The 21976-nt window shown below is 37.0% G+C and overlaps 1 protein-coding gene across 1 annotated transcript; it reads left to right on the top strand.

Annotated features, from left to right (window-relative positions):
* Positions 1-1800: 1800 nt before the first annotated feature.
* LOC149834647 (protein STRUBBELIG-RECEPTOR FAMILY 3-like) lies at positions 1801-20298 on the top strand. The gene is made up of 17 exons (XM_090010230.1): positions 1801-1910; positions 2065-2212; positions 2344-2473; positions 2558-2629; positions 2886-2951; positions 3057-3128; positions 3214-3285; positions 3689-3760; positions 3842-3907; positions 4058-4126; positions 4248-4621; positions 4713-5074; positions 11209-11480; positions 11650-11788; positions 11864-12003; positions 14585-14741; positions 19858-20298. The coding sequence occupies exons 2-17, from the start codon at positions 2098-2100 to the stop codon at positions 19954-19956; spliced, it is 2277 nt and encodes a 758-aa protein (XP_089866356.1). The 5' UTR covers positions 1801-1910; positions 2065-2097; the 3' UTR covers positions 19957-20298.
* The last annotated feature ends 1678 nt before the right edge of the window (positions 20299-21976 follow it).

Below are 21976 nucleotides of genomic sequence, written 5' to 3'. Positions count from 1 at the left end.
ACTGCAATTAGTCAGATTTGGTAACCAAATTTGGATTCGGGTTTGTTCCTGAATTTTGTATTCAAACCTGAATCCGAATCGGACTAAAACAGAAAAAACTGATTAAGTGTAAATATCATATTTTAAGCTAGCCAAATCTGGATTCAGTTTTATTTGATTTCATCCAACTCTGAATTCGAATCTAAATCCAATTAGGTCATATCTGATTAGGTAAGGTACGATAATGCTTAGATCGGACCCAAGTCTGACCAAGGTAAACGGATGAGGGAAGTTGATCTCGTTCCTTTCCAAGGGTTGACCAATCCAACCTTGGATTGCATGTTTCAACAAAAGCAACATGACTTTCAACCAACAAATTTTTGGCATTTTTAAAACCATTGGTTTATGGATTGCCTGAAAATATTGTTCAAATATGGGGATTCAAATGCCAAATATATATGGGCTAAATAAATAAACTATGGTGATCACACTTATATGGAGTCCGATTTGATAAAAACAACTTGCACCAATGAGATGGGATGATAGGGGAGTCCCGATCGAGTGAAATCACATGACACAAAATTTGTGCATTAAGCACCTGATCGCCCTCCATCAGGCTTTGGGGCTGACCTTTGGAGGATGATGAGGTGCTTAATTCATAAATATTTATGCAATAATATTGCACCTGATCTTTTCTTGGCGACAGGAATGACATAAAGGATGAGTGGAACTGAATCCCCACATTAATCTAGAAAGAAGAAAAAAAAAAGATTTCAATTTTCACGATTTCAGTGGGTTACTAAACAATAAGAGCAAACGAAGATCTGGATAGTCGATTGAAAAGAAAACAGAAATGAAGAAAAATGATTATAAAAAAAAAATAGATAAATAAAGGTTGTCGACACGTAAGCAGCGCCGACCCTCTTTTTGGTTTTGTTTCAGAAAGGGCAACAAAAGGAATTCCTTTTCTCCACGAAAGTGTAGTGGAAAAAACAGGGACCGTGAAATCACCAAAATACCCCTAATATTCACCTAAACTCACAAAACTGCCGTTACTTTCAACCGCACTAATTTTTCCACCCCTCGAGACCGTATAAATAACAATACTGGGAACGCCTTACCCCACGGGGATTAGCCCTCCGGTTGCGTGAGGTAAATGAAGCCGCGCTCGGACCGAGAGCCAATATTTTAATAATTTTTAAAACGAGGGGCGATTTGGTAGTTGGGTCAAAATTTTTGCGCGAAATGGCAATAAACTGTAGAAACGGAAAATTTCGGGAATTTCTAAATTCTGAAATTTGAAAGTATAAAAGGCGCCCCACCTCCCTGTACTGATCCCCGTTCCACTTGGAATCGTCTGATGAGTGAGCACTATTTGGAGACGAAGACCGTCTTCTCTTCTTCTTCTTCCTCAAATAAGTTAGGATTAGGTTTTTTCGTTTCTTTCCTTGCTGGTTGTGTGTTTTCTTTCTTTCTTGCTTCGTTTTTCTTGTTGGTGTTTCTTCCAGGCTAAGGAATCTTTTGTTTTCGTGGGAATTCGTGTGGTTTGGACGAGAAAACTGCGTTTCTCGGCGTGGTTTCGTCGAATTTCTAGGATTTTAGCTCAATGCTGGTCTGCGATGAAGTTCGGGAGTCGAGATGTTCAGTTTCGGCTTTTCTCTTGCTTTTATGTGAGGTTTTGATGGAAGAGTAGTGGTTTTCTTTAGGGTTTGAATGGAGGAAGATCTTGCGTTTGTAGACTTTTGTGGTTTTCTTGGTCTAGTTTGAGTTCGAAACGACGGATGTTGATGTGCTTGTTAAATCTTTACGAAGGGCGGTGTTTCGCGTTTTGATCGCCATGGTTAAACTTCAATTTTGGTTTGTGATGTTTTTTGGAAGAATAGGGATGGTTTGAAGGGTTCGTGAGGTTTTTTATCAGAATATTATAATTTGTGAGTTTATCTTTTGATTTTTTGCTTGAAACATTTTACGACCGTGAGAATTTGCGGTATAATCACTGGTAGCTGTGTTGTTTGTCACCGTTGTATTTATTTGTATTGTTTCTTGATTTTTAGTTCGTTACTTATGCTGGTTTTTTTTATTCAGAAATCTCTGGAAATCTGCGAGTCTGATCTGAGAATGGTGCGTTGGTTGGTGGAGAATGCTTACTTGAAAGCGTTTTGGCCGGTATTTGTCGTCTTGTCGTTTTCTTTGGTGGTACCCATTTCAAGTGGCATCACTGATGCACAGGATGGTGAGTATCAAAGAAAAGAGCTATTCAACGTTCACCATTCAATTTGTCGAGATACTGTTTGCAGCGAACGTTTCCCAAGGTGTTTATTAACAATCTGAACTTTTCTGTTGTTTTGATGTTTCCGTGCTCAGTTTTTGCCATCAATAGTCTACATGTGGCGCTAGGCTCACCTCCGCTTCCTGGATGGGTTCCTTCTGGTGGAGACCCCTGTGGTGAGAATTGGCAGGGCGTTCAATGTGCTGGTCCCAACATGACTGCAATGTATGGTGGACTAGGATGCTTTTCTATCATTCTATGGAATGCAACGTTTAATTGGTGTCTAACTTAAATATTTAAACTTGATAGAATTCTTAATGGTGCGAATTTGGGAGGGCAGCTTGGTGATGCATTAGTGAATTTTACAACATTAATAACAATGTAAGTGTTCCTGCCAATTCTAGATGTTGTTCTTATGATGTTAAATTTTGTTGGTTTGTGTTATAATTTATTTAATTCTTGATTAGGTGCGTGGGCTTCAGTTAGCATTTTGGTTTTTTTTTTCTCTGTTATACTGGAGGAATTGAACCTGATGTTTTGTTGTTGTGATCGTTGTATGTATGAATCACGTAGGTCCTTTTTTGTTTTTCCCATGTGTCCTTTCTGATGATTGCAAAATGGTATGATTATGAGGCAGGGACCTGAGCAACAACCGTATTGGGGGGAGCATTCCAGAGAATCTGCCTCCTCATTTGCAGCGCCTGTATGTTGTGATCACTCTTGAGTTGTTTCTCAATCCCATGGTGTTACCTTTTTGTTATTGATATCACTTGGATTTGCCTGACCTTACGCTTTTCTGTTATTGTAGCTTTCTTTCTGCAAATCTGTTTACTGGAAGCATCCCTGGTACTTTAGGAGAACTAAGCCTTCTAACTGACATGTATGTGGACAGCTAGTTCTCCTTAATTGATGAGTTCTATATCTTAAATATGTTTGAAACTGTTTGCTGTCTTTTTTTACTAAAGGTCACTCAACAACAATCTCCTAACAGGGCAGATACCTGATGCCTTTCAGACCCTTGTTGGTCTAATAAACTTGTGAGTTTATTCTGTCCTCCTAGAGCATAACATGCACAAAAATACATGCAAGCATGCACATGCCCACATATGCACGCTTCTGCCATGTTTCATGGTGAACTGAGTGATGCTAGACCATCCAAATGTGATCTCGCTTTGGATGCCACGTTTTAGGGCCATACAAACTCCAAAGAGATTATCCAGTCAGTTCTGATGTTGCTTTATGATGAAATCTGGGAATCTGGCAAGGAGTGTAAATGGACGCCCCCCCTGATATCAGCATTGTCAATAAAGAATCCCCCTGAAAGAAGGGGGTTGTCAACTATTTTAGAATGCACAAAAGGTTGTGACGTGCAACACCTAGTCCCTTGCACCACACATGCATGCGACATGCACACTTGCTGATACTTGTTATCAATTGCAGGGATCTATCATTCAATAATTTGAGTGGTCAGTTACCAGCCTCTTTTGGGAACTCGTTAGCTTTGACTACACTGTGAGCATACTTTTAGTCATTTGAATCTCATGTACCCACAAACTCAGGAACTTTTCACTAAGTAAATTACTTGGTTTGCAGGCATTTGCAAAATAATCAGTTAACTGGAACCCTCAATGTCTTAGAAGATCTCAAACTGCAAGATTTGTATGTTCGTCTTGACTCCATCTGGATTTCTTGAGTAACTTCTGTCTCCTTTATTGTGGAATCGTAGTTACCCCCACCAAGATATTGCTCCTATAGTAATCCTGAAGAAGTATTCGATATCATGATTGAAAGGTCCTTCTGTTACAACAGGAACATAGAGAACAACCTATTCTCTGGACCTGTGCCTCCACAGATGCTGAGTAATATTCCGAATTTCAGGTTTGCTGCTCCTTTCTTGATCTCTTCAAAATATTACTTCCTGCTTTTTTCAAGTGGCTGGAGCAGGTATATCCTACTCTTGCCTGTGCCATTTTTCTCACCTACTAATATCATCACACAGGAGAGATGGAAACCCATTCAACGTGACTTCTATGGCATCACCACCAGGTCCATCACCCTCTTCCTCTGTACCACCAACATCTCAAATTAGTCCAGGGAATGCAACAAAAGGGCCATCACATAATGTCAACTCCGACAGTTCAAGATCTAGAAAATTCTTCACCACTCGTAGGGCTATTGGCCTGGCTTTTGCAGTACTTTTGGCCATCAGTATAGTAATCTTGGGTATTTGTATGTGTGCCTCATGGTTCAAAGATAGACAAAAAGTGGTAAATACAGTTGATAAAAGAAATGAGGTGGGTGCTTATGGAGTACCTGAAAAGAGACATGAGAAGAATAAGACTATGATACGACCAAGCGGTGATATTGTGAAAGGTAGCCATTGATTTTGTAATTCATGTATGCTGCTTCACAACCCCTTTGGTTTTTGGATCATTTATAATGTTCATATTGACTGTCATGACAGTTTCAAATGAAGCAGTTGCAATGACAAAGATGAACCATGAAATTGATATGGCTGGGGTAGATGTGAATTTAGAGCCTCCTGTTGATGAAGTTGTAGCCCATAGTCTTGGAACAGCAAAACCTCCATGGAGTTCTGAATCAGAAAAACAATTTTTTCCTGTTTCTGCTGTTACTTCTTGCACTGATTTGTGCCCTGCACAACCTATGAAGCCAAAACCACAGAAACCACATCGTCTGGTTCCAGATGTTGCATCTTATACAATTTCAGACCTTCAACAATTTACAAACAGTTTTGGGCTGGAAAATTTAATTGGTGAAGGCTATTTGGGAAGTGTTTATTTGGCAGAGCTCCCTGATGGAAAGGTATGGACCATTTTTTTCTCCTAAATGTCTTTTCTAGTGTGCCTTTTTTTATCTTTTTTCTTTTATGGCGTATTAATATGTAGCTGCCCGGTTGGGTGCATCCCCAGGTACTCCGTGCACTTGGGAGACCCAGTTTCTGGCTTTTTTAGTTGGATGAATCCTTTTCCAGTGGGAGTTTTTTAGGGTCATCTATTTATAAATTGTAAAAATAGATCTCACCAGTTTGGGCTTATCTCTGCAAAGATCTTCTGTTCTATGAATTGAAAACAATGTCAAATTGCTTTTCATTAGGAGTGCACACGTGAAACAGATTTTGTTTTTATGCTCGGAAGTTTTATTCGTTGATTTTTTTATAGTCATTTACACAACAAAACTATTCATAACTCTAGAATAATATATTGATGAATGGAAGCTTGGTAGAAGTTAGAAATTCACCTGAATACAAGATATATGAAATAACAAAAAATTGCTATGGACATGACCACCTAACGGTTCTTCTTTATTCTCTTTCTTTTTATTGGAGGTATAAATCTTGCATTTGTTTGACTTGATGAGGAAGTCTGTATCTAATTTTTTAAGAAAGATAAACAGAAAGAATCTGCAGATGAATCTTCTAATGGCGGTTTGATTATTTGAATAGATATTAGGACGATTTGGTTTCATGCTTATGTCATCACTATAAAATAGAACTGCTTTTTATAGTGCTCTAGATATATACAGATAGATGCTGGATGGTGAACACTCGTTCTTGCATTGAATTTGATTCTCCAAACCGAGCATGAGAGATCATACATGATTTTCATAGCCTGGTAGACTCTAGAGCAATTTAATAGTGTATGACTTCTCATTAAAATGTGAGAGACCATAGTTGTCATGGGTTCTGTTTTTTCTTCCATATTTTTATATAAGGAAATGAAAATTATAAATATGTTAAAGAAATTGAAAGGGAAAATTGTACATTAAGAGGGAGCAAGTTAGACTAAACAACTTGCAAGCTATGTAACACGGACTCTTCTAATAGAGCACCCCACCCGCGTCACACCTGCACCCATGCAGATGCGACACCTGGACAAGGCTTTCTTTGTGTCAGGTGAAGTTTCAAACACACTGAGGTCAATTTCTGTCCAAAAGTAGATTCAATTAACCCTAATCAAGTCCAGTTTTATGTATATTATATATAAATACATAAATGCACACACATATATATATATATATATATATATATATATATATATATATATATATATATATATATATATATTCGCACCTCCGCACCAGTCTGATGCTATTTTTTATTGATGAAGAATAGCAATTGTAGATTGTTAATTTGATTTATTGCATGAATTTATACATGATGAATTGATGATATGATAATTGTTTTTATTTCATTAGTGTTAACTTAAAACTGTTAATATATATACCCTCCCCGCACCCCCGCACCCAAATTTTTTTAAAGTCCTGCATCGCCGCGTACGGGGCATCCGCAACCATACGCACCTATGTGACATAGTTTGCAAGTTGTCACCTACTCATGCATGCAGTTTAATTTGGAGAAGTGGCGATTTGTCAGCATGCAGGTATCTATCAAGTGGAAGCTTTAGCATAAATTGCAGTCACCCTATCTGCGTCCATGAATCAACCAAAAGGCAAATGTTATGTAGAATGCCTCTTGAGAGCCATTAATATCCCAGCCATTTATCAACTTTCATCATATCAACCATGCTGTGAAAAGGTTCTAACTACTAAATTTAGTTTGGTATTTCCCTTGACTTATAGTGGAGATAGGACATGTATCAAGCAATTGTTGTAGCTGATGGAGCCAAGTAGCAGAGCCGGACCTGTCAAGAGGCCAATGAGACTTGGGCCTTAGGGCCCCTGGGCCAAAAAAAAATTTAGGGGCCCATTTTTAATAGGGATTCTATTTTCAATAGGGGCCCCAAAAAATTGGAGGCGCTGCCCTGGAACTCCTACTATTAATAGGGGGCTCAAAAAATTCCGAGGCGCTGCCCCCGAACTCCTACTATTAATAGGGGGCCTATTTTTAGGGAGCCCATTTTTAATAGGGGCTCAAAAAATTTCGAGGCCCTGCCCCCAAACTCCTACTATTAATAGGGGGCCCATTTTTTCCCTCCGCCTCAGGCCCCATAAAACACATGTACAGCCCTGCTAAGTAGGCCTGTATAATAATGAGTAACCACTGGTGTATTGTGAGTTCCATCCATTGTAGAAGCAAGGACATAGAGAATCTTGATTTTTGAGGACAGTAATCTCACATAATTCTGTTGTCATTATTACATGAAATTGTTAGGTTGTTGACTGTTTACAAATGCAGTAATGCTCCTGATGCCACATTTACTGCAAAATATTAAATGATCAATTGCTAAACTAGCCCCTGTATCTGGCCAAAATGTCTCAATTTTCTCCAAATAAGTAAATGTATCATGTCTTGCATAAAAAAAGAGCACATTGATTTTGATCACCGATTCATGTGATACAATATAAAGGAAAAGGACATCCAAACACGAATTGAAGATACCAAGAACCGAGTTGGGCAGATACACAAGAAAGATCCCTATGAGCGGAAGATATTATTCTTTGGCAGAAATGTTGTAGATTTTCCAACATGATGTATTAGGGGGATATTGTGATCAGATTCATAGTAATAAGAAAGTGCTTGTTTCTTGCAAAAGCAATAGGTTATTGTACCCATGCTCAAGAGAAGTGAGGTATTGTATACATTATGTTTCACCAGACCTCCCATGCGTATAGTAGTTTGAGCCACAATTTCTGTTTTCCCATGTTCTGAGAAATAAGAAGGTTACTAAATCATTAGATAACTTCTATAAGTGGGATGCAAGGACTTGTAGTTTATATCACACATGACAAACAATTGTTTTAGTGCTTTCATATAAGATCCATCAGATGCATGCCTGTATTGGGTTTAACTCATAAGCATGTTATCTAGCGAGTAAAAAATCACTTCCATGCATTTAATATTCTTAAACTTCTTTTAGAGGTTTCCTTAAAAAAAGGTTCTTTTAGAAGCCTCCATCATTTGATTCCAATACCTTATTGCATGATTTTAGAATTGTTGATTGTTTGCTATTTACCTAGGCAGAGTACCCCAATAAGCCAAGACCATGACAAACTATTTTAAACACCAGAATTCTGCTTGTCATATCAAAGAATTAATCTCACTCCTTATTTCAATTGAACAATTTGGAACCAATTTCCATTTACAAACCATGTAAACTATGTCGCATGGACACTTCCCATTTACAAGCCTGTGAATTATGTCACATGGACACTTCACTTCACATGTGTATCCTGTGTCGATATGACACAACACTCGAACACTTCATTGATACAATATGACACTTCATGGACAGTCTCAACATTGTGTCATTAACTTTGTCTATCCTTTTTATGATCTTATTTACTTATTTCATATTCACTTTCCTTTTTCTTTTGAAATTTGTCATTTTACATTACATTTCAATTTCAACTTAGTTTCATTATTTGATGGTCCTAATTATAGTAGCTTAGAATTGTTATTTTACACACACACACACACATCTATATGTGTGTACAGTTGTGTCTTCGTGTCCTAATTTTGTCCTAATTTTTGAAATGTTCAAATCATAACCTGCTCCCGCATCTGTATCCATGTGACATAGCTTGTGAAAGGTGAGTTTTGATGGCTTAACATAATGGGGATTTTCTCATCAATGTAGCATTTTCTCTTTTCTAATCTTATTGCTCTATAAAATCTTTGGATATCTTTTTTGGCCGTCTTTTGTCAGGTTGTGGTTTCATCCAAAATTACAATCATGAAGATACAGTTAGTCTCAGAAGTTAGTGAGACATGTACATTGAGGATGTGTTTGATGGTGCATCCAAAATTGGACAGAACAATAGAACATAATAGACAAAACGCATGTTTTGTCTATTCTGTAATAATTGTACTACGTCCAGTGTTTGTTTCAACTTGACAAGAAGTGTTCCTTATGTCTAGCATTTGATTTTTACGTTGTGCGGACAGCTTGGACCAGAGTTACCGGAAGCGCCTAGGTAAAAGGGGAAGCGTGCTTCTGAAGCGCGAAACATCGCGCTTCCAAAGCGTGAGGGGAAGCGTCCCCCTTTTATGGGAAGCGCGCTTCCCCCACGTTTCCCCGTGCTTCCCCCACGCTTCCCCCCTCGCTTCCCCCATTTTTTCATTTTTTTTTCGCTTCCCCCTCGCTTCCGGTTCGCTTCCTAGGTCGTTTCCGGTTCGCTTCTGAGACGGTTCAGAATTTTCTTCTAAGTGGTCCCACGCTTCCCCGCTTCCTAAATTTTTGAAAGTGCCTCGCTTCCTGCTCCCGCTTCCCGTATCGCTTCCCGCTTCCTCGAGTGGTAACTCTGGCTTGGACACATAGATAATGGGTCACATAACTTCGTTTTGGATTGTACGATTCGATTCGCCCAACCATATGAGTGTTTTAATATGTTTATTATGGATCTCAAATTGGATGTAAAAACTAAAAAATGTTTAAAATTTAGGTATTTTGAGAAAAAATAAAAATTGATATTTTTTATATATTTGCTTTAATTAGTGTTATATTAGATCTAATTATGAAAATTTATAAAAAAAATTATGAATTTTAGCCCCAAATATGGATCACAAACTGGATCCAAGTATGAAAAAAATGTTTAAAGTTTGGGTAATTTGAGAAAAAAATAATTCATATTTTCTATATACAAATGCGAAAACCATAAATAAATCATAAAACCCTGAAATGCAAGAAAAAAAATCATAAATAAACCAAAAAAACCCCAAAACTACAAGAAAAAACCATAAACAAACTGTAAAATTAAATATAAAAAGTCCTAATTCAAACCCTAATGAAAGAAAATAAAAAAACAAACCTAATCAAATACAAGAAAAGCCCTAATCAAATTAAGTATAAGAAGCCCTAATTAAAGAAATTTGATTCAAAACCCTAATAAAAAAAATAACAATGAAAAAAAGCTCTAATCAAATTAAATATCTAAAACCCTAATTAAAGATATTTGATTCGAAACCATAATCAAAGAAAATTGAAGAAAAAAACCCTAATCAAATCAAAGAAAAGCACTGGCAAAATTAAATAACAAAAACCTTAATTGAAGATATTTGATTCAAAGCTCTAATCAATGAAAATCAAAGAAAAAAAACCTAATCGATGAAAATCAAAGGAAAAACCCTAATCAATAAAGAAAAAAACCTAATCAATGAAAATCAAAGAAAAAAATCCTAATCAATAAAAATCAAAGAAAAAACCCCTAATCAATGAAAATCATAAAAAGTAATCAATGAAAATAAAAAACCCCTATGTAGAGAGAGAGAGAGAGAGAGAGAGAGAGAGAGGAATGAAGAAGGGGAAGAAAAAAGAAAACTGAGAGAGAGAGAGACAAATGAAGAAGGGGAAGAAAGAAGAAATCGGGGAGAGAGAGAGAGACCCCTCCACCCCATTTTTTTTTAATTGTGTTCCTCCCATCCTGTTCTCAGCTTAACAGGGGGGAGGGTGAAACGGTTTTCACCGTTCCATGGATGTGGTGGACATGCGCTCGCCTTGAGAGCACATTTGCAAGCACCCTCTTGAGAATCATTCTCTTAGGTTTTTGAGAGAATGAATGTTGCAAAGGTTGCAAACTTGATGAATTGGAGCCTGCAAATCCATCTCTCACTTGAGAAAATAGAGACCGTTCTCCCTTAGAAAGGAAGTCACAAATCTGACCTTGTGACTCCCTTTCTCAAGGAGAATGATTCTCAACCACCTAATCTTTATGATGTAATATATTATAGATATAATATATGTATAATAGATCTCTTGCCATCTTTGCAAGCAAAAGAAAGTGAATTACATGCTTGTAATTTGATTCACTGCCCACCTTTGCAAGCATGAGAAAAAGAATCATACAATTCACAGCTTGAAGAACACAACATTCTCAAGTGATTGCAATAGTGTTCCAAGTTTGATTTCTTGTGCTTAAGTATGGCTCATGAAAGAGTGATTGTTATGTTAGTGATTGCAGTTTCCAACCTAGTTCTTTCATCATTTTGTGCTATTCTTTGCAAGCTAGCTTTCATTACATGTTAATTTTTTGTTCTCTAGCTGTTAGCTGTTAAGAAGTTAGACACTTCAAATCCCTTGTTGAATATGGATGAAGAATTTCTAAAGCTGGTTTCAAGTGTCTCTAAATTGCGTCATGCAAATATCACAAAGCTTATTGGATACTCTGTTGAGCACGGCCAACGAATTCTAGTTTATGAGTACTGTAGTAATGGGACCCTATATGATGCCATCCATTCAACAGACACTGACAATAAAATACTGTCATGGATTTCTCGTATAAAGTTGGCTCTCGGTGCTGCACAAGCTCTAGAGTAAGTACCAAAATACCTCTCTGTCTCTCTCTCATACACACACATGGCTGCAAATTATGTCTATCAGTTTATGTTACTTGCTAGCTCTACAGTTGAGAGTTTGTTTGTTTCGTAATAAGTCGCATTTTGTTCCTAGTTATGAATGGCCTTGCTGTTTTTTGTGATGAAGGTATCTTCATGAAGTTTGTCAGCCACAGGTGGTGCATCGGAATTTCAAATCTGCTAATGTTCTTCTTGATGATGATTTTTCTGCATGCCTTTCTGATTGTGGGTTGGATTCCCTATTTTCTTCTACTTGTGCAAGCCAGGTAACAAACTTCACAATATGTGATGTGTCTGATGATGATTTCTGGCAGGAAGCTCAGGTTCTTCATTTGTTACAGGTTTCATCCCACGTGGTAGGATCATTTAGTTATGGAGCACCAGAATACACCATGTCTGGTGCCTATAATGTTCATAGCGATGTTTACAGTTTTGGAGTGGTTATGTTGGAACTCCTCACTGGTCGGAAGCCCTTGGACAGGTTAGTGTTACTGTGCCATATATATGGTGCTATTGAAGGCACGGAACTACTGAGTATAAATTACCTCCTTTCATATGTTTTCTACTTTTTCTGTAGTTTGGACCTTATGGACATGATCTGCAAGGTGTGTGTGTGTGTGTGTGTGTGTGTGTGTATATATATATATATAGTATTTTACGTTAGATGGATTCAACCTTACTAAAATGACTAAAATACCCTTAATGACATTTTTGAAAATGTATGGCTACTTTTTTATGTCAAAAAATAACTTTGATAGATTCATGAAGTTACTTTTTTAGAAATGGTGTGACTTTTCATTTCCCTCCAAGTTCAAAAGACCTATAATGCCCAAAACATGCATTTCCAAAAATGTCATTCCTTTAAGGGTATTTTAGTCATTTTAATACGGTTGAATGTAGCTAATGTTAGACACAACTAGTTTAATGATATATATATATATATAGGTTAATATTTAGCGAGTATAAATCACCTCATTTTCATATGTTTTCGACTTTTTTTGTAGTTTGGACCTTATGGATGTGTTATACAAGGTTTGTTTAGTAGAAAATGAGTTTTGAATCATGTGATTGTGACATATAAGTAGGTTTTTTAAGGGCTTCAAAAATCAACAGCCCACAATACACTAAAATTTGATGGCTCAAAAAATCATATTTTTAAAACTAAATAAAACAAACCAAGGTTTGACCCTTAGCAAACAAAGTATGTTCAACACATCTATGTGGTCAGATTGAATCGATAAATCTTGAACCTATGATTTCTTGCTCAATAGTTTTGTGCCTTCAATAACAACAAATATATATATATATATATATATATATATATATATATATATATATATATATATATATATATATAAAGTAGGTGGTAGCTGCATACCGTGAGCGAATACAAATTTTTTGTTTGTTTTTCGCAAATCTGACCCTGCAGATGTGTTAAGCATGATCAATTTGCTAGGGAACAACACTTGTATCATGTTTTTTAGATAAAACACATAATTCCTTAAGCCTTGAATATTTATGAAAATTTTAGACCAGCGATTTTTAAATATTATAAAAACCTATCTTCGTGTCGGAATCAGGCAATCCAAGAGTCGATTCCTATAAATCATGTAGAACCAGTCACATATATCAGAGATATTTTCAAAATATCGCGATATTATCACTGTAAATTCAGCAAATGATAATATAGGTAAAATATCGTATTATTTGGAAAACATCACCAATTTGATAATATTGCGATATTATCATGAGATTCTTGTGATATTATCAATTAGTTTTACTGTTTTTATTTATTTTTATATTTTAAATATGTTTTTCTTCTTTCTTTTACATTTTTACTTATTTTTTAATTTTTATTATTTATATATTTTGTGTCTAAACATAATATTTTCTTACTTATTTTTGTTATTTTTATATTTTTTAAGCCCCAAAATTTATCACCAAGCCTATAATATCGCGAGAAATAGCCTCGTCGAGATTTGGCTGATACTGATATTTGTGGCCGTGTAGAACACATCTGTATGGTCTTATTTAAGGAAAAACATGAAAACCCCCTTAAAAATCTGATAGGCTATATATATATATATATATATATATATATATATATATATATATATATATATATATATAAGAACTGAGCATATTAGGCCCTCGTTTCTCGTTCTGCCCCGTTAGGCCCCGTAGTTTGAAGTGTTTTATGCTATGTCACATGGGTGCGGGTGCGGGGGTGCGGCACTTTCAAAAAACTTGGGTGAGGGGGTGCAGCAAACATATACAAAATTATATATATATATATATATATATATATATATATATATATATATATATATATATATAAACTCCAAAAGTTGGACATAAATGACTCTGGGTGCATTGACTGCACCCAGGGTCAGGTTGACCACATCGGGTGCGTGCAGCAGCTAGATGGAGAGTCCCTGGGACATAGGTTTTATGATAGATCTGAACCGTTAGATATGTTTATCATGCTCGAATTAGTGGGAATCAACTCTTGGATCATGTTTTTTTCGACAAAAAAATATATGTTTATGAGCTGAGAAAAAATGATGCCTTCATAGCCATTGATTTTGGATAATTGGAAAAACCTGTATACAGTCAGATTCCAGTTATCCAAAAGCTGGTTCCCACTAAACAAAACCTATAGATCACATCTACGGTGTTAGATGTGAGAAAAAATACAAAAAACTACATTTTCTGAAGTGGCCTAACGAGGTAAAACCAGAAAACGGGGGCAGAACGAGCGCATTACTAATATATATGAGAACTGAACATATTAGGCCCTCTTTTCTTGTTCTCCCCAATTAGGCCCCATAGTTTGAAGTGTTTTATGATAGATCTGTACCGTTAGATGTGTTTTGCATGCTCTATTTAGTGGGAATCGACTCTTGGATCATGTGTGCATTACTTTATATATATATATATATATATATATATATATATATATATATATATATATATATATATATATATATATATATATATATGGCATGTAGCAATTCTCATGTGGACTTCTCACTGATTTTTAGCTTTTTTATGATAACTAGGGCACGTCCTCGAGCAGAACAATCTTTGGTAAGATGGGCGATTCCTCAGCTTCATGACATTGATGCACTGTCAAGAATGGTTGATCCTGTTCTGGAAGGAGTTTATTCAGTCAAGTCATTGTCACGGTTTGCAGACATTATCTCATTATGTCTTCAGGTGAGCACCAATTTCTGCAACAAACTATTCCCAGTTTCCAAGCTATTTTCCTTCTTTTCCATAACGATTCAGAATAGGTTAAAAACTTAAGCCCGGCTTGGATGACATTTTTGAAAGAAAAATGTAACTTTAATAATTTTATTTTTGAAAGCATTATTTAAAAGCTATTATTTCAAAATCAAATTTGGAACTGCATACTTGGAACGGATAACAAATTTATGCTGCAATGGCTTAAGTAAAAAAAATATAGTTTCCTTTTATCATCATTTTCATTCACCATCATGATCTTCACCCAGTTCTTTTTATCATCTTGATTGTTCATTGTTTATCTACTTGTGTAATATTTCATTTTTAATTTGTCATTGATTACATTACAAAACTCCGCCTGTGTATAACTGTTTAGTTATACACTGCCGGTCCCAAGCCCGGATAAAGGAGGAGGGTTGCGGTAGGCCTGTGACAGCCAGCATAAAAACTTAGTCATACCCTATGAAAATGAACCAATATGAGAATTTCGTTGGGGCGTTCCCTACTGAGCGACACGCTGTACTCTCTAGGCCCGGATGCAGTGATAAATGGGCAAGGGTTGCTAGGTCGTCGCCCAGAAGCGACGCGTCACACCGGCGCCCGGGTGTGGTGTCAAATAGGCAAGGGTTCCCTCACTTTGTTGGACGGGTGGGGGTAAAGAAGTTAGTCCAAGACCATAAAATTAGGTTAGCCACTTGGAACATAGGGTCTTTAACTGGTAAGTTGGTAGAGTTAGTAGATGTTATGTGTAGGAGAAAGATTGATATTTTATGTCTACAAGAGACCAAATGGGTAGGTGAGAAAGCAAAAGTGATAGAACCTTGGGGATATAAGATTTGATATACAGGAATAAATAGGAATAGGAATGGAGTAGGGATTGTTATGAGTCGTCAGTTTATAGATAATGTAGTTGAGGTCCGTAGGAAGGGTGATAGAATTTTACTTATTAAATTAGTATTAGGTACGGATATTATTAATATTATTAGTGTTTATGCACCTCAAGTAGGTTTAGATGATTCCATTAAGCATCAATTTTGGGAAGATTTAGATGGAGTAGTACAAGGGATATCTTATGGAGAAAAGCTTTTCATCGGCGGTGACCTTAATGGACATGTAGGCATTAGTAGGGATGGATTTGAGAGTATACATGGAGGCTATGGTATAGGAGAAAGAAATGAAAGTGGAGAAAGGATTTTAGATTTTTGTTTGTCCTATGATATGATCTTAGCAAACACTTGGTTTAGGAAGAGGGAGTCTCACCTAGTAACATTTAAAAGTGGGGTTAATATGAGTCAGATAGATTTTTTCCTACTTAGAAAGAGAGATAGGGGTTGTTGCATCGATTGTAAGGTTATACCGGGAGAAAGTGTAGCTACACAACATAGAGTCTTAATTTTAGATCTTAGAATTAGACAATGTCGCAAAAGGGATAGACATAGGATAGATCCTAGAATTAAGTGGTGGGCACTGAAAGGAGCTAAACAAGGAATGTTTGTAGAGCAGGTAGTTAAGGAAGTTGATTGGTGTCGCGAGGAGAATTCAGAATCAATGTGGAATAAGATAGCGGGTGGCATGAAAAAAGTGGCTAAGGAGGTATTGGGTGAGTCTAAAGGCGGTGCACCACTAGGTAAGGATACATCATGGTGGAACGAGGATGTCAAATTAGCTATTAAGGTTAAAAGAGAGTGCTATAGAAATCTAAGAGTCGTGATAATGAGAATTTGGAGAAGTATATGATAGCAAAGAAGGAAGCTAAAAAAGTAGTTCGAAACGCGAGGGCTAAGGTATATAAGGAGGTTTATGACAAGTTGGATACCAAAGAAGGCGAGAAGGATATTTATAGGCTTGCAAAGATGAGAGATAGGAAATCAAGGGATTTGGGTATTGTTAGATGTATCAAAGATGAAACACAAAGGGTTTTAGTCAAAGATGAGGAGATTAAAGAGAGATTGAAAGATTATTTTGATAAGCTATTTAATGATAGTCATGCTCAAGATCTTGGAGACTTCTCCATTCCTTTTCATGAGATAAATCATGACTTCATGCGCAAGATTCAAAAGAAAGAAATTGCAGAGGCTTTAAAGAAAATGAAATCAAGAAGGGCAGTTGGCCCAGATGGTATACCTATCGAGGCTTGAAAATGCTTGGGAGAGAAAGGTTTAGAATGGTTGACAAATCTTTTTAACTTGATTTGGCGAACAAATAAGATGCCTAATGAGTGGAGGAGGAGTACTTTGGTGCCTTTATATAAGAATAAGGGTGATATACAAGATTGCACAAACTATCGTGGTATAAAACTCATGAGTCATACTATGAAACTTTGGGAGAGGGTGATTGAGTCTAGGTTGAGGAAGGTTGTCATGATATCGGAGAATCAATTTGGTTTTATGCCTGGAAGATCAACTATGGAAGCTATACATCTTCTTAGACAACTTATTGAAAGATATAGAGAAAGGAACAAAGATTTGCATATGGTTTTTATTGATTTAGAGAAGGCATACGATAGAGTACCTAGGGACGTTCTCTGGTGGACAATGATGAAGAAAGGTGTTTCTCTCAAGTACATTAGTATAATTAGAGATATGTATGAAGGAGTAGTAACCAATGTCTGCATTTGTGGAGGGGTGACAACCAATTTTCCGATAACGGTTGGGTTACATCAAGGATTTGCTTTAAGCCCTTTCTTATTTGCGATAGTGATGGATGAGCTTACGAGATCAATTCAAGAAAATGTACCGTGGTGTATGTTGTTTGCTGATGATATTGTTTTGATTGATGAGTCTAGAGCTGGGGTTAATGCTAAGTTAGAATTATGGAGACAGACATTGGAAGCTAGAGGTTTTAAGTTGAGTAAGAGTAAGACTGAATATATGGAATGTTGGTTTAGTAAGCAACAAAGTAGTGATGGGAGTGTAGTGAAGCTTGGTGAGCAAGAAATACCGGTGAATGATTATTTCAAATTATTTGGGATCCATCATTCAAAAGTATGGAGAAATTGATGGAGATATAAATCATAGGATAAAGGTTGGGTGGATGAAATGGAAAAGTGCAACTGGAGTGTTGTGCGATCGTAGAATGTCATTGCGGTTGAAGGGAAAGTTTTATAGGACGACTATTAGACCCGCTTTACTATATGGTACGGAATGTTGGGCTGCCAAGAGACATCATATTCAAAAACTGAGTGTAGCTGAGATGCGGATGCTTAGATGGATGTGTGGAAATACAATAAAAGATAAGATTCGGAACGAGGAGATACGTAAGAAGGTAGGTGTTGCACCCATTGAAAATAAGATGCGAGAGAATCGTTTACGGTGGTTTGGACATATTCGGCGAAGGCCTAATGATGCTCCAGTTAGAAGGTTGGAGAAATGAGAAAATATTTTAGTTAAAAGAGGTCGGGGTAGGCCTAGGAAGACTTGGATGGAGATGATAGGAAAGGATATGAATGCTTTGAACCTCACCGAGGACATGGCATTGGATAAAAATGATTGGAGGAAAAGGATTCATGTGGAAGACCCAAAATGAATTTCTTTTTTGGTTCATATCATTGACCCCAATTGTTTTGGGATGAAGGAGTAGTTGTTGTTGTTGTTGTTGTTGTATTGATTACATTACAAGATTGATTTCCAGCTTAGGTTTACTATATTTTGATCATAATGATTTAGGAATGTTATTCAAGAATTTTCTTTAATATAGTATATTCATGCCTTGTTGCTTTATGTGCATAAAAGATACAGTTGCATCCGAGTCCTAGTTTTGCACAACTCTCGTGCTATACCAAGTGTGCCATGTCATATTTTGTACTTGAGTTCGTGCCCTGTCGACATAGAATGGGAAATGGAGGGAGGGATGTGATTGGAAGAGAGACAGTCCTGATAAAACGGCTTATAAAAATGTTTTATTAAAAAAGGTCTCCTTTCAAACATCAATGTCTGCCTCACAGCTAGGGGTGTCAATGGGGCGGGTTTACCCGGACCAAACCCTATAAGGTCCGGGTATGGTGATAAATAAAAAGACCTGATTAGGACCCGGGTCCAGATCTGAAGGTCCGATTAATATATGGATCCGGGTATAGTTTGTGAAATTTTATACCAGACTCAGGCTCGACCTGAGTTCCGATTAAGACCTGCAATTTTTCAATGTAAAAATGATAAAAATTTATTATTTTGCCAGGTATGGTCTGGGTCTGGTTCATGTAGTTCTTATTGGGTCCAGGTATGGTTTCTCTTATAGTGGACCCGATTAGACCTGGCTTTGGACCCAATATCATACCCAAAAATCAGGTCCAAGTCTGGTTCCACCTGGGTCCCAACCAAACCCGACCCGTTGACACCCTCCTCACAGCATCATTTTCAAAAGAGAAATTTACTTACAGGTACTTAACTTTTAAAAAAAATATGTTTACCCACCTACTATTTAAAACTTTTCAGATAGTGGCTATCTTTTCAACAAATTACTCATGACTGCCTTAAGTTACTTTTTCTGTGACTTCACTGTAGTTAACTCTTTATACTGACATTTTTTTCTTTAGATGATTGAATGTCACTTTTTGCAGCCATGGTACAGTTAAGACCAAATAAGTAACTTTAGCTTGAAAAAGTGACTATTATTTGAGCAATTTCTTTAAAAGATAGGCGTCTATCTTAAAAGTTTTAAAACATAGGCTGTTAAAACTTGATTTCGCCATAAGTTAGGTGCCTATATGTAAATTTCCCTTTTCAAAACAATACTTTTGTAGAATTCACAGAAACGCTTAACAACCGTAGCATTGTTTTCAAAATTAGGAAAAATGCATTTGTTGGCATCATCCAAGCATCCTCTTGGATTATTGTTGGTCTGTATCTCTTATAGTATGTATTGTGATTCTCTTAGCGGATCTGAAAATCACTGAAGAGACTGCACCTTTTTCTCTGGCATGGACACATTTGTTCTTACGTGGACAAATAAATAATGATTTTATTTTTTCAATCCTAGAAAAATGCCATCGTTAACTTCTTGGGTTAAGCTTATTGTTTATATTATAGATCTCCTTCAAGCTGCTACTGCAGCGAATGTCCCCAGTTTTGATCAGATGAATTTGGTTTTGCAGCCAGAGCCAGAGTTCAGGCCACCAATGTCTGAGATTGTTCAGTCCCTTTTAAGCATGGTGCAGAGGGTGCCTGCCCCTAGAAAGGCGTTCATACGGTGACTCTGACACTGGTCTTCCTGGCTCAACGCAGATATGAATGAAGAAGCTTCAGCCTATTTTACTCTATTATTTATTCCGGACACCATTGAGCAGCAGAGCGGCTGACAAGTTCATTCGTTGCAGCCAACCAACTGTACAGCCCCTGTGTGGAACCAACATAGGGTGATTAATGTGTATTTTTTAGAACCGATTGATTTCGTGATTTGGAATTTTCTAATTATCATTGTTATATTGTAATATTTTTTTACAGTGGTTTGTGCATTTTGGCTATTGATAAATGGTTTTATAGTTAATCTCTGTTGGTTTATCTTCACCAACTGTGCTGATTTTTGAGACTTGTTAATAAAGTCGGCTTTAGAAAATTGATTCTCAGTTTTCTCTTTTGAGAGGTGCACACCTTTCTCTTGTTCCTCTATCTGGCACTCTGCCTTGGAGGTTCTCAAGCTGAATTGGTGCAGGATGTTTGTACCTCACGCCTTGTCAGACAACTCATGCCTTGTCAGACAATTAAGAATGAGATAAACTTGCAGATAAAAAACAAGCACTACTTAATATTTCTCGATCATTTGACCAAGAATTAAATGGTTGGTGGGAAAGAATGGAGGTGCCTCCCAAGTATCAGTGTGATCTCCATGAACCGAGGCTAGATCAAGGTGCACCTCTACAAAGATGACTTGAAGGAGCCAGTCTCTTAAAGTAGGAAGAGTTGGCGAAGGCTTTGAAAGCAGCTAAAGGAAGAGGATGGGGAACTGGCAGTGGAGGAAGGAGAAAGTTATGAGAATTGATGCAGTCTGTGTAAGTTAACTGTCTTTTTTATGAAGACGGGTCGTGTGGAAGTTGTGGTTGTGAGTTGAAAAGTCATGGTAAGATGAAAGAGTCGTACGTTAGTGCGTTAAAAATACCAGTGTGAGTGTGTAACCATGCAATAAAATGTTAGTGGTGTTAGTGGTTTATACATGGGTGGTTTCCATGATGTTTGTATTAGAAAAGTTTTAAAATTGGTGATTTTGTTCCTACCAAAAGTGCTTTAATAAGTTTAGTTACATATTTAAGAGAAATAAGTTTTTTGAGTGGTTTAAATAGAGGGCTTGTTCTTTATTCTTTACTTTGGTAATCCATGTGTCTTGGGGTGGCTTGCGGACATTGTTGCGCATCGTGTAGGAACGGATGCGTTGTTCGTGCACACACGCGCGTGCAAGGGTGCTTGTGGCGCAATGTGGGGTTTTGATGACACACTTTGTACTTCGCACGCAGCGGTGCGAGGTGCGCATGAGGTGCAAAGACATGTTTTGACCTTTCGGTTTTCGGATTGTCTGGCCTTTTAAAAGGTTTTAATATGCTTTTATGGTGCATTGTGACTGTTGGACGGTTTTGAAGGCCTTTGAGCACAGTCAAAGGTGGGTGACTGTTTAGGACCTTTTTCATCCTTATTTCAAACCGTCAGATTTATGGCCATTAATCTCATTTATTGTAAAACGTTTTGATCTTTCTAAGAAATCTATAAATCTCTTCCTTCTTCCGTCTTTTGGAGATACGAATTTTTGACTCTCCAGTTTTCTCCTTTATCTTTTTCTGATTTTGGCTTGCAGAGTTCTGGTGTGAGAAAGGCTATCTGTTCTTGCAAAGCAGTGACTATTTTGAGGTTCAAGCCTAGTTGTATCCTGGGAACTTAGTCGAAACCAACCCCTTTTTCGCATCTTCGGAATTCTCGGAGTGGGACGATTGAAGTTCTAAAGATAGTGATCTTAAGAATGTGTCTCTAGGCTTGAGATCTCTTTTCTTAAATCCATTTTATCGCAAGGTTGGAATAACAGTTTGTGTGCCCTATATAAACATGTATTAGACGTGAGTGTGGTGTGTGTGTGTTCTGTCTTGTTATTTCTCTGTTCTCTTTTGATAATGCATTAAGTATGTGTGGTAGAATTCCTTTTCTTCTCTTTCTTTCAACACTTTTGGTATCAAATCCTTGCTACGTGAAGCTAAGCGCAACACTGTGGTAGTGAAGATCGTAGCTAAAACA

This window comes from Nuphar pumila, chromosome 6 (genome assembly GCF_984573655.1).
Source record: "Nuphar pumila chromosome 6, dmNupPumi1.hap1.1, whole genome shotgun sequence".
NCBI classification, from domain to species: domain Eukaryota; kingdom Viridiplantae; phylum Streptophyta; class Magnoliopsida; order Nymphaeales; family Nymphaeaceae; genus Nuphar; species Nuphar pumila.
This window is presented reverse-complemented; position numbering and strand designations above follow the sequence as displayed.

What these genes read in the sequence shown, in the direction of transcription:
- LOC149834647 (XM_090010230.1), top strand. Translation starts at nt 2,098, where the DNA reads ATGGTGCGTTGGTTGGTGGAGAATGCTTACTTGAAAGCGTTTTGGCCG. An exon ending in GATCTCAAACTGCAAGATTT is followed by an intron (nt 3,908 to 4,057) that starts GTATGTTCGTCT and finishes CTGTTACAACAG; the next exon opens with GAACATAGAGAACAACCTAT. An exon ending in CTTCTACTTGTGCAAGCCAG is followed by an intron (nt 11,789 to 11,863) that starts GTAACAAACTTC and finishes CATTTGTTACAG; the next exon opens with GTTTCATCCCACGTGGTAGG.